This window comes from Lycium barbarum, chromosome 2, assembly GCF_019175385.1.
Source record: "Lycium barbarum isolate Lr01 chromosome 2, ASM1917538v2, whole genome shotgun sequence".
Lineage (NCBI taxonomy): Eukaryota > Viridiplantae > Streptophyta > Magnoliopsida > Solanales > Solanaceae > Lycium > Lycium barbarum.
Genome location: NC_083338.1, coordinates 47813424 through 47831848, shown reverse-complemented (window position 1 = coordinate 47831848; position 18425 = coordinate 47813424). Strand labels below are relative to the sequence as shown.

Sequence of the window (18425 nt, the reverse complement as noted above, 5' to 3'; positions counted from 1 at the left end):
AAATTAGGCTAATCTTTGAGTTAAATCAGTAATTAGGGGTTGGGTTATGATCACCTAGTACTTAATTTGGTATTTTGCTTCCGAATTTTTCGTTTTGCCCTTGTGGACCCGTTTCCCCAATTTCTAGGGCTAGAATTGACCTGATTTGAATAGTAGCAATATTAGTATCATTCTTCATAATTTCTAATCTAGAATTCGATTATGCTTAGACTACTTTGGTTCTGAGGTTCAGTGGAAAGGCAAGGCAAAAGAGTGAGTTGTTGATGTTGCGATTCGGCTATCCAGGCAGGTTATGGCTTACTCTTGGTAAAACTTCGTATAGCGAATCACATATTTAGATTATATTGTCGGAGACAGCATGTGGACCTTCGGGTATGAAGTCGGGTCTGATATTACCTTAGGGTTAGCCCTGTTGTGTGTTGGGACTAGCCACCCCGTTACGTGTGCTTTGATTGTTCCATTATACAAGCTTGATGCCATGAGTAGTTAGTAGATATTGGATTCTGTTTTATCATCTTGATTGTGATATAATTGACATACCGATGTTGGTATTTGTACTTAGATATGTTGTTGGCGTACCCTTGGTTGGTACTTGTGAATCGGTTATATTATTGGCATACCCACTGTTGGTACTTATGGTATTGAGCATGATTATTGATGTGATTCATGCATTGTACGCACTCTCATTTTCATGATACACTGTTGAGATATTGATAATATTTGATGAATACTTGATAAGTTGGACTCAGTTTTACTTGAGTGACGTGAGATTTTCGATGTCCGGTGATCAATTCCGGAATCGTTGTTGCATGGCCAATATCTGATGTTAGTTCTGGAATCGTTGTTACTGCATAGACTCCGCGGGTCCCCCAGGGTGGTGCCTGTGAGAACCCCCAGTAGGCAAAGATCCGGGGTCCCCTCTATCTATTGGGCAAAGATCCGGGACGGGTGGTACTTAGACTTCGCGAGTCACGCTAGGTTGTGCTACCGAGATGTCGATATTTCCGTCTGGAGTACATATGTACACCTCATTCGTATGGCATTGCATTGCATTCATACCATTATTACATTGCATTGCATTATGATTTGATTGAGATGCTGGTGATTGAATTGTGATGTTGGATTGGATCGGATATATTCAAACTTGACAAATTTGGGATTAGATGTTTTACATAGGCGATGATGCATACTCGGTTGTGATTATATTGTCTTATGCTTGGTTGGTTTATTTGCTTATCTGCTTTATTATCTGAATTCTGTTAGCTATGCTTAGTCGACCAATGATGCCTACCAGTACTATTGTTTGTACTGACGTGCACTTGCTGCATTCTTTTATGAATACAGAGTATCAGGTCGGATCATACTTCCGTGACCCATGGCTGATCGACGTTTTAGCTTTCTCTCAAGTTTCTAGGGTGAGCATGGCCATCCGCTGACCTCGAAGACTTCCCTATCATATGTCCTATTTTATTTCAGAGACAGAGACATTTTATATATTAGTATTCCAAATTGTATTATTTCCCTTATATGCTCTTGTATTATTTAGACCAGACCCTGGGGGTGTTTATTGTCATTCCGCACTTTCTACTATATATATATATATATATATATATATATATATATATATATATATATATATATATATCGTGACACATACGTATTTGTTCTATTCCGCTGTTTATCTTCATCATTTTATGTATTTATTCATTGTTGGGTTGAGGGTTCGCTAACCGAGGTGGGAAGGTAAGTGCCCACACAACTTAGGCAAAATAGGTCGTGACAAGCAACAACCTCGTAGTAACTTTTATGCCTTAACCTGCGTAAAAGCGAACCGTAACACCATGTGCATTGCATTCTTGCTCATTCAGACATTACTCTTTGTTTGGAACTTCCGCTACATTCACCCAGATGTCTAGCTTTGTTCAATCACTCTTATGCAATCTCACATGTCTCTAGACCTCGTTTGTCTTCTTTATGGTATCAATCATTGTTTGCCTTTTGTTTATCATGAACCTTTTCCAATCATCAAAACTCACATACGCATTAGTCTATCTAATGCCAATAGTGAGGCTGAGCGACAAAACTTGAGATATCAACTTATAGCCGGAGGCTGAAATTGTAGCATTGAAGGTTAAGCATCAGCAGAAGATGGATCAGCTTCATATCAAGTACGATCTTGAGCAAAAGAAGCTAAATGCTTAGATTTGAAGTCTGCAGGCTGCCCTAGACAATGAGAGAGCAGATAACACCAAGACTATAGAGAACTTGATTAAAGCACTTACCAAAGATTCTTTCTCGACCTCCAAGCCTTCCTCTCAACACCCCTGAGCCTAGTCTTCTTTTGTAGTACTTAGCCCTGCTTTAGTGTACCCTATTCTATGTTTTTTATTGACCTGACTATTTGCTTTTAAATGACTATATTCGAATGAAAACTGTTTGCTCTCTTATATTTTTGTGCTATTTTTGTGAGCCTAAAATATTCAAGAAGATATAAATTGAGCTATTGCTCTATTATGTTTGAATATGTGATAGCCTCAGTGTACCTGAGTTCTATATTGCACAAGTTCAAATTGATACTTAATGTAATGACCCGCTTGATCATTTTCATCTTTATGAGTGTTTTTACCCAAAATAGCTTCCTGCAGTATCATCTTGGTATTTATGATTTTCAGGGATAGGCGGCATGGTTCCCAAGGAAATCGCGTGAGTTTCGAATTAGTTTTGGTAAAATTGAAAGTTCTTAAGTTAAGGAAATGAAGAAGTTTGATCAAAGTCAACATCAGGGGTAAATTTATCATTTTTAAAGTTTCATCGATTCCATTAGGTCCGAAATGTGATTTTTCACTTAGTCGAGTTTTTCACTTAGTCGAGCATTTGGTTTGGGTCCCGAGGCGTTCGAGAGTGATTTGGGTCATTGGTGGGATATATGAGATTTTGAAGTAATTCGAGTTAACCTTGGTCAACACCGGGTCAAGATGACCTCTTTTGAGAATTCCAAGTGAGTGAGAAAGTTCTAGCGTGTTTTATGAATGCATATTTTATTCGTGTCCAGGAGGTTTCAGATGAGTTTTGGATGCTGAATCGAATTTTGGAAGGCACTAGATGTTTTGGTTCTGGTGCCAAGGATTTAACCCTTGGCATTCGCGAAGACAATGTCCTCCACGTTCAAGGTCATCACTTCGCATTCGTGAAGAGGAGAGCTTGGTCCGAGTTGGGTTTTGCCTTGCGTTCGCGGGTCTGCTCAGCATTCGCAAAGAGGAAAAGTGTTGTAACAGTGTTTAAATTCTCAAATCGTGTGGAATACTTCATTTTCAGATTTTAGGAGATGGGGAGCTCGTATTTGGGAGATTTTGGAAGGGTTTTTCAAGATTCTTCGCAGGGGTAAGTTTTGAATCTTCCTTTTACCATTCTACCTTCGCTTATTATGGAATTTCATCATAGAAATCATAACATCAATTCTTGAAATTGTTGTATTCCATAGAAATGGGTTTTCAAGTAATTTATCAATTGAAGGTCGATTTGTGAATGGATTTCAAATATTTTCAAGATACTTACTATTTCAACTATGGGTAAGATGAATTTATGTCGAAATTCTAGCTTTGCCCTTATAGGCTCGGGGTTGGCTTTTTAGGTTCATTTTTGGATTCCGAAATAAAATATAGCAATATGAGTATCGTTGGACTCGTCTATCCTCATAGAATACTATTTTGACAAGATTGAACTTGTTTGGTGAAATTGGACACAGTAGAGCTTTCGGAATGCTTAATCTTTGCTCGGATCGAGATTGGGATAGTTTAGAGGCACTAACGAAAGGCAATCCGTTCGAGCTATGGGACTTCAAATCTAAGGAAAGTTGAGAATTACTAGAACCTTTATGTAGTGATATGTGTTGGTTAATCTAATAAATAGGCGTAATGGGTAATTGGGGGTCCCATACTCGTGAGGTGACGAGCACTTGTGCAGGTATAGTATAACTGTATGGGTAACTAAAACATGAAATAAATATGCTAAGTGATGGTGATTATGTGTTTAGCCTTCTAGCCATGAGGAATTATGGATAAATCCATTTAGGTTGGTATGATTGCTACTTATTTGGGCTATGATAGCCACAACTGATTGAATACTTGTGAATATTGACTTGATTTGCATTCATCACTCCACATGTCGTCTGAACTATAAAGGGCATGATTATACTTGATATTGTGCATTTGAATGGTGTACGCATATCCATTCATACTTTCATGATATTATTGACATTTGATTGACGAAATGCAAGGCAGGGGCCGGGGAGGCAGGATATTGGATATAGTACATGGACGAAGTGATGATGAACTAATAGCCTAAGGGTTGGTACTAGATGTGATATGAGAGATCTGGCATTTCGGGCGGGTATATGATGATGATATTATAGCCTAAGGGCTGGTGCTCGATGGGATCTGGAGGATTTGGTATTTCGAATGGGTATATGGACTTCATGAGTCCCTTATGGATCACGTGAAACCTACTGCATGAGTGTGTATATACTAGTGCATATGGCCACTGCATTTCATGTCATTCATACTTGTTGGTTTTATTTCATGCCATATGTGCCCTAAATGATATAAGAATAGGATCTTTATGGTTTTACTCACTTAAGATGAAAGAGAGATGGAATTTTTATGGCTTTCCTTGACTTAAAAGATGGAAAGATTGAACCTTTATGATAATACTTGTCCTAAAAGATGGAATATTTATTAACATATTGCCCTAAATAATGTACAGGTCGAGTCTTTATCACTATACTTGCTCTAAATGTCGAAAAGGTGGAATCTTTATGGTTGTTCTTGTCCGAAATGGGATAAAGGTTGGATCTTTATTGTCATATTTGTCCTAACTGATGTAAACATAGAAACTCTATGCCTATACGTGAAAAGTAATGAACTTTATGACTTGGTTTAGTTGTAGAATCCTTACTTAAATTATTGAAAAGCTTATAAATTGTATGATTGTAAAACTAACAAAGTAAGAAGAGGACTATCAGAAGTACCAACCCTCGTCATCACTATAGTTTAGAGTTGGTCAACAATGTTGCTGGGTACACGTGCTTCCCGTACTCACTCTACACTTGCTGTACCTTTTGTCTGCTGGTTCAGATCCAGGTACGAGTTGCGGTCGAGTTTCTGTTGATCGCTAAGGCATACTTTGGAGTCTAGGGTGAGCTGATGACGGTCCCATAGCACCAGACTTCTCTCCTATCTTTATTTTCTGTCTTTCTTCACTTAGAACAGTGTTATGTAGTAATTTAAGACTTGTATTCTGCATTAGCACCTCTTGTAGTTATGCCTTCACGGTCTTGAGAAGGTGTTTGACTTAGACTTGTTCATATTCAAGTTATTAAGGTATAGTTAGTACGTTATGTTGTATTTCTTTAATTTTCATAATTAAATTTATAGTTTGAGACTTGCTTTTCTTTTGGGGTTCGCCTAGGAGATTGGGTAGGTTCCCTCACGGCACAATGGGATTTTGGGTCATGACACTTAACTAATTTGAAGAAACTTTTTAATAATACCAAAAGGGAGAAGGTTATACTGTTTAATAATGCTTATAACCCAATTATGCTAACCTGGTTCAATCTTAGTGTTGTTGTTCAATTTTCTAGGCTATGAAATGTTTGGAACAGGCTACACAGAGGCTTAAAAGAACATGAGTTTGTCATCATCAAAAAGGGGGAATTTGTTGGCACTGCACGTGTATATTTTGATGATTAACAAAGCGAATGAACCAGATCTGTGCACATGTTCTATCTCAGAGACAGATGCAAGACAATGTGAATGAATCAGACATAGATGCAAGATAAGGGGCAAATGAACCTGGTCTAGGACATGTTCTATCTCATACACTGAGACGAGTTAGATTTGAATGAACCATGTGCTTGAACTAGGTCCAAGAACATGTTCCAGCTCCAGTCCTGCTGCGAGTAGGATTTGTGATTTATGGTAAGGACTTGGTGGACAAGTTACAAGATTTCTTGCCATAATTATCAAGATGCACTTCAAACTCCTAAAGGAATACTAAAGCCGCATGAATGCTAGAAACCTAAATCAACTCAAACTTTAACTCTCATAATGGGCCTTATCACGTAGGGTTTGTGTTACTGACTTACTGCGTACCTAATGCTATATATATATATATATATATATTCAAGTCCTGCCATGAAGAACTTTACGCACTCATATAGAGAGAAAATCAGAAATTGAGCGAACACCATCAATGCAAAGAATTGAGAGTTCTAATTACTGAAGTGAGGCCTGATACAAAGAAGAGATTGAAGAACCTATTTCATAGAGTTATGTTTACAGTCTTCAAGTCTAGATTCGTATATCAAGAATGTTTTGAGTTGTATCTTTGTCCACCTTCATAAAACCACTTGCATTGGTATAAACAATTTTCAAATTCAGCTTCAAGTTGAGGGCAACTTCAAGTGGGCTCATTAGTCTAGGAAGATTAGTGAGATAGGAATTAGAGTTTAGTTCTTAGGTCACAGAGTTTGTAACTTGAAGTTGCAAAGGCTCATAGTTGTAGTGGAGTTTGGAAAAAACCCAACAGGGTTGTAGGTCATGGTTTTTTCACCCTTTGTGAGTCAGGTAGTTTCCACATAAAAATTACTATGTCCTTACTTTCATGTTCTTTATTATTCCGCAAACACTAGCTTGGGACAGGTAGAGTAACTTGGTCTATCCTAGGGCGGCGTATTGGGTGGCTCGGTTCAAGTATGAAAGTTATCGGTTAAACTTATCGGTTATCGGTTTGTAGACATGTTAAACGGTTAAAGAACCGTTAAGATATCAATTACTGGGTTATTGGTTAATTGGTTGTTGATTATTATTGGTTCGGTTATCGGTTTAACCGTTAAGATTTCACACAAAATATTTTCAAGAACAAAGAACACATTTTCAAAACTGAAAGTAGCTTTGAAAAAAATTATCATTACACAACACAATAGGCCATCCAGTTGAGGCAAGAATCTAAAGCATATGATTGAAGTAGAGAACTCTTAAAGGTACCAATTTGTGAAATTCAAGCAAGAGAACCTGACCAGTTTTAATGGATACAAGAGGAATGGAAGAAGAATAAAACAGTGAAAAGGACTTCAAATGACTCAAATAAGTAATATTACTGCTCATCTTCCATACCAGATGCTTTGAGAAATAAAGTGAACCCTAAGTCTAGTCGAGTGACTTTATATATGACAGGGTATAATTGTAATTAAATAAATGATAATCGGGTTATCGGTTCACCCATTAAAAAAAGTTGTCAAACCAGACCCGAACTGATACCCCAATAACCATAGGACACCACCCGATACCCGAACCAATAACCCATTAACCTAATAACTCAATATGTTCGGGTTACTGGTTTAACCGTTAATATGCACAGCACTAGTCTATCCTATAGGCGGAAATAAGATATCACTTAAGATAGATATTTGATCGTGCAAAATATCAGCCACACGCCAAAAAAAGTGGATAATTCTTGCTAGGATCATAGACATAAATTTCTAATTCCATCTACTAAATGCCACCTTAACGAGACCTTCAAAATTCACCAATAAGTTCAAGACCAAATAATGAATACACTTGTAACTAAACATGAAGCTTATAATTAGTATGCGATCTGCACAAAGAACAAGAACAACAAATATAAATCTTCACAAGGTACTGTCAGGGGCGAACCCACGAAATGCCAAGTGGATTCAATTGAACCCACTTCGTCTGTAAATTTACTGTTTATGTAAGGAAAATCATCGTTACATTTTAATAGATGAAACGTTTTGAATCCGCTTGACACAAAGCTTGGCTCTGGCGCAGCGGTCAAGTGGGTTCAATTCCTCCTCCAGAATGCGGGATCGAATCTCCTTGGACACATGCTGTATTTTGTTACTTTTGGCCAATTTTCATGCCATGCTACGAAGGATAAAGTATTGGCCAACAAAAGTCCGTTAATGTTGATTGGTAGTCAACTAGCTAGCCTTTATATTGTCTTTCTTTTTTCCTATTTCACCTTTTATATTTTGTTTTCTTACCCAAATTCAATAAAAAATACTTATATAAAATCTATTTTACTTTACATAAATTAAAATTTTATAAAATGAATTTTGATACTCTTTTATAGTTTTTTGCTAAAAGATGCAACTATATTTGTTGAAATTATATATAGTTTGTTTTATTATAGTTAATCAGTTTATATTAGTTTTTTAGTTTACAACTTTTTTTGTATCGTCTTTTGTTCGTAAATAACAACATTGGTCAATATAAATGAATTTTGTTAAATTACATAGAGTTAATAGATTTTTTAATTCTTGTTGAAGTAAAACTCTTTTAATTAGATAGTTTTTTCTTAAAATGTAATAGGTTCTTTGTCATTTTTTTCTCAAGTTGTTTTAAAAAAAAAAATTGAGGGTTGAGTTTAAAATAAGTCTACTTTGAGATTACATTATTAACCCAAAAAAAAGGGTAGCTTGTTCTGCTTAACGCTATTTATTGAACCCGCTTATGTAAAATCCTGGGTCCGCCACTGGGTACTATAGCCTGTTTCTTGGTAGAGCCACCCTCAACACAAACATTACTTGTCAGAATATAACTACAGCTTCTGTCCCAAATTATATATCGGAGTTCAGGGTACGATATCAAAATATATACTTAATTTTGATAATGAATTCAGGTATAAATTTTTTTAAATAAAATTTACCTATAAAAACTAAATGAAAAGTACTACAAGTAAAATATAGCTAATGATTCAAAATATTTTTAAAAAAAAAAAGTTTGAGAAATATTATAATCAAAGAAAAAATTGTTGACTTCCCAAATAATAACATCTTCACATAAAATGTGACGGAGGGATAGTTCATTATCCTTAAAGACTTAAAAAGTAACATATCCTGGGGTTTTATGAATAGGTGTGAATGGGAATTAGATCATTGCACCTTTCATGGAAAAGGTGCCACACCTCTTCACTCCTTTACATTGTTGGCTATAAATACTTAGCTTCCATCAGATTTTAAAAACTGAAAATTCTGAAGTTTCTCCCCTCTTCTTTGCACTGTTTTTCCAAAAATAAAATATCGTAGAGTCGTGTGAGTTGCTTCATTTATTGAGTTCGACGAAGTTATTGATGTTTGAAGTACCGCCAGTGGCAGAATTAGGATTTTCACTAAGGAGGTTCAAAATATAAAAAAGTAAACATACGAAGAAGTCAAAGGGGGTTCAACATCTACTATATATACATAAAAAAATAATTTTAACCCTGTATAAGTAGTGTTTTTTTTCGCAGTCTCAGCCCTATGTACCGCTACTCTAATAACAAGTATATCTATTTCTATCCTAAAAGGAAGTATTCCAAAACCTTTGGTACATTGAGAGGATTAAATTTCTTAAGGAACACACAGTGAATTTTGTGGACTTGCATATTTAATTAACATTTCTTATTTCTCGTGTAATTGTTTTCAAATTATTTCCTATATCCTGATTTACTGTTTTGAACACAGATTACTAACAACATACACTAGATCACAAACTACCGGTACAAGGCATTTGGTTCAATTGTAAGAGCATGTATTCCGTAGGTTAGGAGCGTGTCACCGGTGTAAATGTTGTTACCACGACCTTAAGTTAATACTACAATAATAGCTGTGATTCATCTTAAATGTTTATAGATATTTAAATTTCTTAATACACATACACAAAATGAGCAAAAGTTATTGAGTTTACGTGAACCCGTAACCGAACTTCTAGATCCGACCTCTACCAAGACCCATAAAAGGAAAAAGAAATAGAAAATATCACCAAATAAGTTGATTATCATAGAAATTAAGTGCAGATTTTCTCAAAGTGGAAAAGGTGATCTAAATCTAGTGGAGTGAAGAATGAAATGGGACTTCTTTTCAATGATGTATTACAAGTTGCTGCTGCTGCTGCTGATGATGATGATGATGGTGAAAAAAGTACTCTTCTCTTCTTCTTTGGTGCTGGAGGGCAAGTCTTGATTTCTGGAATTCGAAATTTCTCAGCTTTTGGAGTTGAATAATAATCGTTACTAACATTTGATCCATTAATGTCATCATCCTTCAATGAAGTACTCTTACAAGGAGAAACAGCTGATATCTCTTCATTATTCTTCAAGGGTTGCTGCTTTTGTGTAGTTGTTCTTGAACTTCTTGTTCTTTTTCTACTAGAAGGACCCATTGAATATGTGTGTTCAAGATAACTAAACCACAATAATAGAGTAATAACTTCAAAAAAGTGCGGACCTAGTATAAAATTGTAAGATATTGTAAATCTTCTTAAATTGTCACTATCAAAATAATACTGAAACTCAAAATATATAAAATAGACTTTAACTATAGAGCACAAATGATGTACCACACCTTTTCCCAAACTATAAACTATGGAAATGGAGTTGCTAGGGACCAAAAACTTTTAATAGGAGCTGTGGAGGGAGAAAATGAGAATGGGAATGTTAAGAGGAGGTTTATATTCATTGTAGGATATATTGGGGAGCTGTGGAGGGAGAAAATGAGAATGGGAATGTTAAGAGGAGGTTTATATTCATTGTAGGATATATTGGGGAGCTGTGGGGCAGCCTTCCCGCTGCCCAAAGAAGCGGTTGTAGTTAAAAATCTTAAATTCACTAAAGTTCAAACCGGAAACTTTGTTTCATTTTCCTTTATTTTCTCTAGCATTTTAATTTTGGCTCATTTGAACATGTTAAAGAAATATTAAATTATGGCCAAATCCATCGACAAACATCTATGGTCGTCCACTTCTTTCACTTGAGCACCTAAAGTGACCCTTGTTCCATTTAGACACTTCAGGTGGGTCATTCCTATTCCATTTAGACACTTTTTGCACCGTTATCAGAGCAAAACTAACACCAGTCGTCTCCTACGTGGATTAAGTGGCCAATTAAATTGTGTCAACTCATTTTAATTGTAAATTCACTAATTTGTAAATTCATGGAGTTTTAACCATTAAAAATTGGGGCTTTTGGGCTAGTTGGATGTGCAATGAGATGGCGCCCCCTTTGGTGTTGGTTTTGCTCCGATAACGGTGCAAAAAGTGTTTAAGTGAAATAGGAATGACTCACCTGAAGTGTTTAAATGAAAGGGTCACTTTAGGTGGACTCCATTTTTCATATTATATGTCTTTTATTTTGTTTAATAGCCTTAATAGTAAGAATATGCATCTAAACGTGATCTTTCCTTAAACATCTCAGTTAATTAATATACCACTAATTGTATAAATATGAGTAGACCTGAAAGAAAAAACAACTACTTCTTTTTCTAAAATGTTTGTAAATATTTTGAAACAACTATAATTTGCTAAAGTGATTAATATGTGAGATAGGAGAAAAGTAGCACTTTTAAGGATAAGTGCAGAATTTTATGCAATTAGGTTCTTGAAATTAATTCTTTTTGTGTAAAGATTCAACCGGTCATTTTGAGCTCTAAAATCCCTTTACCCTATTTGAAACTTTTTATAAGTTCATTTGATGATTATGATTTGCGAGCATGGGTGGCGCATGTCCTGAAGGACTCGGTCGACAAAATGGGACAACTCCAATTTAACATATAATGTAGGTTTACTTTGTTATGTTGGCAAGGATCAAGTCTAAATAAATTAAGGTGCGTGGTTTGCTAGTACTAGATTCGGATGGGATTTAAACTATGAAAAATGTCAGTGAAAAAATAAATTACAGGAATTTGTACAAATTTCAACCTGAATACATGTTTTATTTAATTTGTTTGCCATATTATCATGTGTCAGCCATTTCTTTACTAATATATTTTTTGAAAGAACGTGCTTTGAGCTTTGGACACTCTTTCATTAATAGAGTAAAAAGGCAAAAGAAAATTAATTTTCATAAACTACAAAATCTCTAAAAGTGTTTGTTGAGTACTTGAGTCGGAGATTGATAACTGCAAGTGAATCGATTGAAGTATCCAAAGTAGCGCAGTCATATCTTTAGAATGCTATCTAAAATGATTTATAAGCTTTTTTTTTAATTATTATTTGGAATCACCTATAATCTGTAACTCGAATTTTTAGGTGGATAATTCTTATAGTTACAGAATAAAATTACAATGAGGAGGGGACTTGAGACCTCACCCGTTTAAACCTATATGAAGATTTAATGTATCCAATTTTACGTTTAAGGTGCATACGCGTGAATAGTGGTGGAATCAGGATTTTCACTAAGAGAGTTCAAAAATATAAAACAGTAAGAAATGAGGGAGCCAAGAGGGTTCAATATCTATTTTTTATACATAAAAAATAATTTTAACCTTGTGTATACATGGTAATTTTTCGCCGAAGGGGGTTCGGGTGAACGCCCTAGCCATCAATTGGCTCCACCCCTGCGTGTGAATCGTGATTAAACAATTTTTACATTCGACAAAATGGGACATTTTTTTTTTTTTTGAATAAAGCCACCAAAATTGGTGGTAGTTTTATTAATAAATCAAACTGTACAAACAACCACAAAAGATGTGGAAACAGAAAAAGACAGAAAGTGGAAAATAATGCTAAAGTTATTCAAAATTCTAATCACACTTCAAGAGATATACTACTAGATCCAAGGGCCTTGACTTGCATCCATTTTTCACACCTACAAGTCTCACAGGTGGAATGGATCAAGATCTCATGCAGTAATCTTCAGGCAGTCTTGGTTGTGATAATCTCCTCATGTAATGTATGTTAGAATCTGCAATCACCTAGAATGTATAAAACTGAACCAGATCATATAGAAGCATTTAGTATATTGCAGAATTCAGAAAAAACAAATTTTGTTGTGTATGAAGCAGTGCAACTTGTAGGCCTGATTCTGATCATATGTATCCTCCACAAGTATAGCTATAAACCTTGTATTTGCTGTTGTAATTAGTAACAAATATTGTGTACTTCCCACCAAGCATAGCAGTTCCTTCAGCAGATTGAACATTCAAGTTAATACCACTCACTGAAGTCAATGATATGCTTAGTTTGATCCCTTCCCAGCACTTAATGAATTATGTTGTTTGTCTTGCTTGTGATCTGAATCTAAAATTAGGAGTTTGAAACTTTTCCAGATTGATTAGCCTTCTTCCTGATGATGGAACTTCCTGAAAATGATGAAACTGTATTGTACCTGCAAAATCAAAAACCAGGTTAGTGAAATAATCAGACAAGCAATTCCCTTCTCTCAATACATGATCCACTGGGAACTGCCTGCCTTCTAACAAGTGTTGGATCCTCTTTACCACCAATGAAATGCTACATGGAACCTCTCAAATTCCATCTAAAATTTTCTACATTGTTAGAGAGTCTGTTTCTACTATCAGTGGCAAAAAATGATGATCAATATAATATTTCACCCTTCCTCAATTGCCACAGCTTCAGCTATAAGATTAGTAGTATCAGATAATCTCCTTTCACCTGCATGCATGAGATCACCACTATGATTTCTTATGCAAAATGCTGAAGAACTTGGCCCAGGATTACCTCTTGATGCACCATCAGTATTACATTTGAAACTTCCTAAGTCTGGTAGTTAAAATGTTACCTGCTTACAGGATATGGGCATGCTAAAATTCTCCAAATATTGAACTATAACAGGCCAACTTCTTGGTAAGTTTTGCATCCAGGGAAATTTCTGATGTGTAAACAAATACGTGTTTCTGTTAATCTCATATAACACCTTATTGACTGAAACTGAACCTCTATGTCTCAATGTGTTTCTACTTTTCCAAATTTTCCACAAAATCAGAGCTGGAGTAGCCTGATATAGAGGTTTCAACCTTGCAACCACTGTTGTATTCCACCACTTCAACACTATTTGCTTAACCTAAACAAATGGACCTGAAATTCCTGCTGCAGAACAAAAATACCTCCATATTTTCCTTGCAAAAGAACCAGTTAAGAAAAGATGATTATCTGTTTCTTGTTGAGTTTCTTGATACTATAGAAATATTCATCCTTTGCAGCACCTCATCAATAGGCAACTTGTAGAACCAAACTCTCCACAGAAGTAGTGATACTTTAAAAGGCAGTCTCAATGTGTTTCTACTTTTCCAAATTTTCCACAAAATCAAAACTGGAGTAGCCTGATATAGAGGTTTCAACCTTGCAACCACTGTTGTAGTCCACCATCTCAACACTGTTTGCTTAACCTGAACAAATGGACCTGAAATTCCTGCTGCAAAACAAAAATTCCATATTTTCCTTGCAAAAGAACCAGTTAAGAAAAGATGATTAACCATTTCTTGTTGACTTTGAGAACACCAACATCTTGATACTATAAAAATATTCATCCTTTGCAACACCTCATCAATAGGAAACTTGTAGAACCAAACTCTCCACAGAATTAGTGATACTTTAAAAGGCAGTCTCAATGTGTTTCTACTTTTCCAAATTCGCCACAAAATCAGAGCTGGAGTAGCCTGATATAGAGGTTTCAACCTTGCAACCACTGTTGTATTCCACCACCTCAACACTATTTGTTTAACCTGAACAAATGGACCTGAAATTCCTGCTGCAGAACAAAAATACCTCCATATTTTCCTTGCAAAAGAACCAGTTAAGAAAAGATGATTAATTGTTTCTTGTTGAGTTTGACAACACCAACATCTTGATACTATAGAAATATTCATCCTTTGCAGCACCTCATCAATAGGAAACTTGTAGAACCAAACTCTCCACAGAAGTAGTGATACTTTAAAAGGCAGTCCCTTGATCCAAAATTTTGCACAATGTGGTGAAACATGAGATCTTTGTTTGAGATATTCCCATGCACTACTTACTGAGAAGTTTTCTGTACTTGTAAGCATCCAACTTGGTTTATTTCTCTCTTGAGTTCTCACCAATTCCCCTAGATTGCTTCTGATGAGATCAACTATGTCATTGGGTAACAAACTCTGCATTTTTGTTATATTCCAATGTTCACCTTCCATTAGTTCTTGCAAATCTTCTATTGTCCTATCTTTGTGAACTTGGGAAGGAAGTTGATCATGCAATGCTCCAATCTTTGACCAGCTGTCAAATCATACTAAAGAGGAACCATTATTAGGTTCCCGCCAAATATGTTGCTCCATTTTATTCCTTGCTTCCAGCATCAACTTCCAAGTTTGAGATCCACCTTTCCGTTGTACCTCAGTTGGCCTAAACTTCTTGCAGTATTTGTTCCACCTAAAAGTAGACCACAATGAGTTGCTGGTTCTAAATATTCACCAAAGTTTAGTGAAAAGAGATTTAGAGACATCAAACAGTGATCTAAATCGTAATCCACCCTCATTCTTTGGATAAAATAACTTGGACCATTCAGACCAGTGTTTGCATTTGCCCTCTGCTTTGTTTTGCCAAAACAATCTATTGAACAGCTTATGTAACTCCTGAATAACAAACTTTGGAGGAACCATTGCTGATAAGAGGTAAATGGGAATGCTTTGTAAGACACCATTAATCAGTACTGCTTTTCCACCAAAAGAGAATAGTTTTCCTTTCCAAGCCTGTAGTTTATCTCTAACTTTCTTCATTACATCCTTATAGAACAGCTTCTACTTTCTTGTATAAAATACTGGGCATCCAAGATAAGTAAAAAGAAATTCTCTCCTAGTGAAACCAGTAACACGCTGCACCTCTTGTATTAGTTCACTAGTTACTTTCTTGTGCATATAAAAAGCATTTTTATCCACATTAATTTTCCTACCAGAAACGCGTCATATTCATGCAAACCTCCATAATTCTTTGTAGAGATAACCTTTCAGCAGAAGCAAACATAATAGTATTATCGGCATAAGAAATGTGATTCAAATTTGAACTCCACTTAGGCATCCCATATCCTCTAATCATACCATCTTCAAAAAGATAATTCAGTGCTCTAGATAATGCCTCAACAGCCAATATAAACAAAGCAGGTGATAGAGGGTTACCTTGCTTTACAGCTCGTGAAGAATGAAAGAAACCATGAGACTGCCCATTAATTAGAATAGAATACCAATTATTTGCCACAATTCTCCAAATCATATCAAGAAACACATCTGCGAATCCCATTTTCTTCATCACCTGTATAAGATAATTCCAAGACACCCTATCATAGCCCTTTGCCATATCTAACTTGATAATCACATTTGCTGGTTTTCCTTCTTCTTTTTTTATATCAGCTACTAATTCTTGTGTAAGCAACACATTTTCAATAATGCTCCTGCCTTTGACAAAAACATATTGATTTGGAGATATCAATTAAGGGAGGATGGATTCCAACCTATCATGAATAACTTTAGTGATAACCTTGTTAATGAAATTACTCAGACTAATGGGCCTCAAATCAGAAAAAGTGTTTATAATGTCTTTCTTTGGCAGCAATACCAAGTTAGTATGAGTGACAGATTTTGGAAGAGTTTGTCCTTCATAAAAAGCTTTAACCACATTATAGACATCTACACCAACATATCCCAACATTTTTTATAAAACACACCTGAGAAGCCATCAGGTCCACATGCACTATCACCTACAAGTTCTAAGACAGCTCTCTTCACTTCCTCCAATGAGGCAATAGAACATAATGTAGAATTCTGCTCCTGTGTTACACTCTCATGGACATGTTCTAAAATGTTATAATCTGAAGAAATAGCCTCTTGAGTGAACTACTTCTGATAAAAGTCAATAGCTGCAGTTGCAATGTGATCACTATTGTCAATCTATTCCCCTTCTGTATTTTGAATTCTGGTAAGCTGCAATCTCTTTCTTCTTCCATTAAACAAGCTATGAAAAATCCTGGTATTTCTATCCCCTTCTGAATGCCGTTTAATCCCAGCTTTTTGTCTCCAAAATTCTTCTTCAAAATGTAAATACCTTTTGAATTCTTCCTGTTCTTGTTGTAATACCATCATATTAACTTTAGAAGGATCTTCTTCAAATAGTTGCTCTTTAATCTTGACAATTCTCTCTCTGATAGTTAACTGCTTGAAACTATCCCCAAAAGTCTCCCTTTGCCATTTGGAAAGAGCAGTTTTCAAATTCTTCATCTTTAGTTTAAAAGTAATGAAAGCATCTCCAATGTAATTTGTCTCCTAATGCTGATCCACTGTTTGCATGAATGAATCATGTTCCAACTAGAATTTTAGGAACCTAAAAGGCTTATGAAAATATTAAAGCTACTCTCATGCAGTTAACAGAAGAGGTGCATGGTCTGAGCCAGTTCTGAATAAATTGTCACGACCCAGCCCCGTAGGCCGTGACTAGTGTCCTAATTGGACACCCAAACTCATTCGCTTACCAACTCGACATATCAAAGACTTATTCAAATTTAGCATACGTTATTTTAAACAGATACTGAAAACAGATATCATCTTAAGCGGTCACCTGTACAGAAATATCATACCAAGAACCGATAGGCTAGCGGAATACACATCGCCCGAATATACATACATATACAAACATATGGGCCGTTATGGCCATAATAGCAAACGGGACCGCTTAAGGCACAAATCACAAACATAATCGAACAAACGAGACCCATGACCCACATATATGACTACAGGCCTCTACAAACCATAACAGAAACATATGACGGGACAGGTCCCCGCCGTACCCAAATAGCCCTATATACAGAACATGTATAACAGAAGATATGTACCAAAAATATGAGTTCCGGATCAAAAGGAGTACTCTAGATAGCAGAATATGTATCCTACACTGGCGGGTCACCAGAACGGACGTCTGTACCTGCGGGCATGAAACGCAGCCCCCGAAGAAAGGGGGTCAGTACGAAATATGTACTGAGTATGTAAAACATGAAATACAGGAATCCAAATCATAACTGGAGTGAGAAGTACAGAAAATGGGTACAGAATTTGTATATCAAAACCTGTGCTGAAAATATAAATAATGCAAATAAAAATCATGCATAGGGCTCAGGAACGTGGTCGCCACTCCGACGCTGGTGCCACAACACATCATACTCCAGAAGGTTTCAAATCTCCGTACAATCCCCGAACATATCATATCATCATAACATATAACAACATCAGAACACATCATATGCCATATCACATCATAACGCCGAATATAAGCAGTACCCGGCCCTATGGCGAGGTCTCGGGAACCGTAACACATCATACTGCCGAATATAACATAGTGCGCACGATCACAAAACCGGCTCGGGACTTGGCGAACGATATCATAGTAGTAGGCACGAGCGGAGTAGTGCGCAAACCATATGCATATAAATAAATAAATTTCAAAACTCGATGAACAAATATATTTACGACATCCGAAGACTCAGAAATCAGTTTCGGGTCAAACGGAGTTAGTATACGAAAGTTACGAACTTTTGAAGTACAGAACTTTCTAAAAGCATTTCAGAAGCTCTTTTTGGAAATTTCAAGTAACAATCATATTAGGGAACTCTCAACT

The 18425-nt window shown here is 36.0% G+C and overlaps 1 protein-coding gene across 1 annotated transcript; it reads right to left on the bottom strand.

The window, feature by feature from the left end:
* Nucleotides 1-9718: 9718 nt before the first annotated feature.
* On the bottom strand, nucleotides 9719-10503 carry LOC132620201 (cyclin-dependent protein kinase inhibitor SMR13-like). Its single transcript, XM_060334894.1, has one exon. The coding sequence runs from the start codon at nucleotides 10218-10220 to the stop codon at nucleotides 9846-9848; it is 375 nt and encodes a 124-aa protein (XP_060190877.1). The 5' UTR covers nucleotides 10221-10503; the 3' UTR covers nucleotides 9719-9845.
* Between the last annotated feature and the right edge of the window lie 7922 nt (nucleotides 10504-18425).

Bases quoted from the DNA above. Each gene is read 5' to 3' on its own strand.
- LOC132620201 (XM_060334894.1), bottom strand. From the start codon at position 10,220: ATGGGTCCTTCTAGTAGAAAAAGAACAAGAAGTTCAAGAACAACTACA.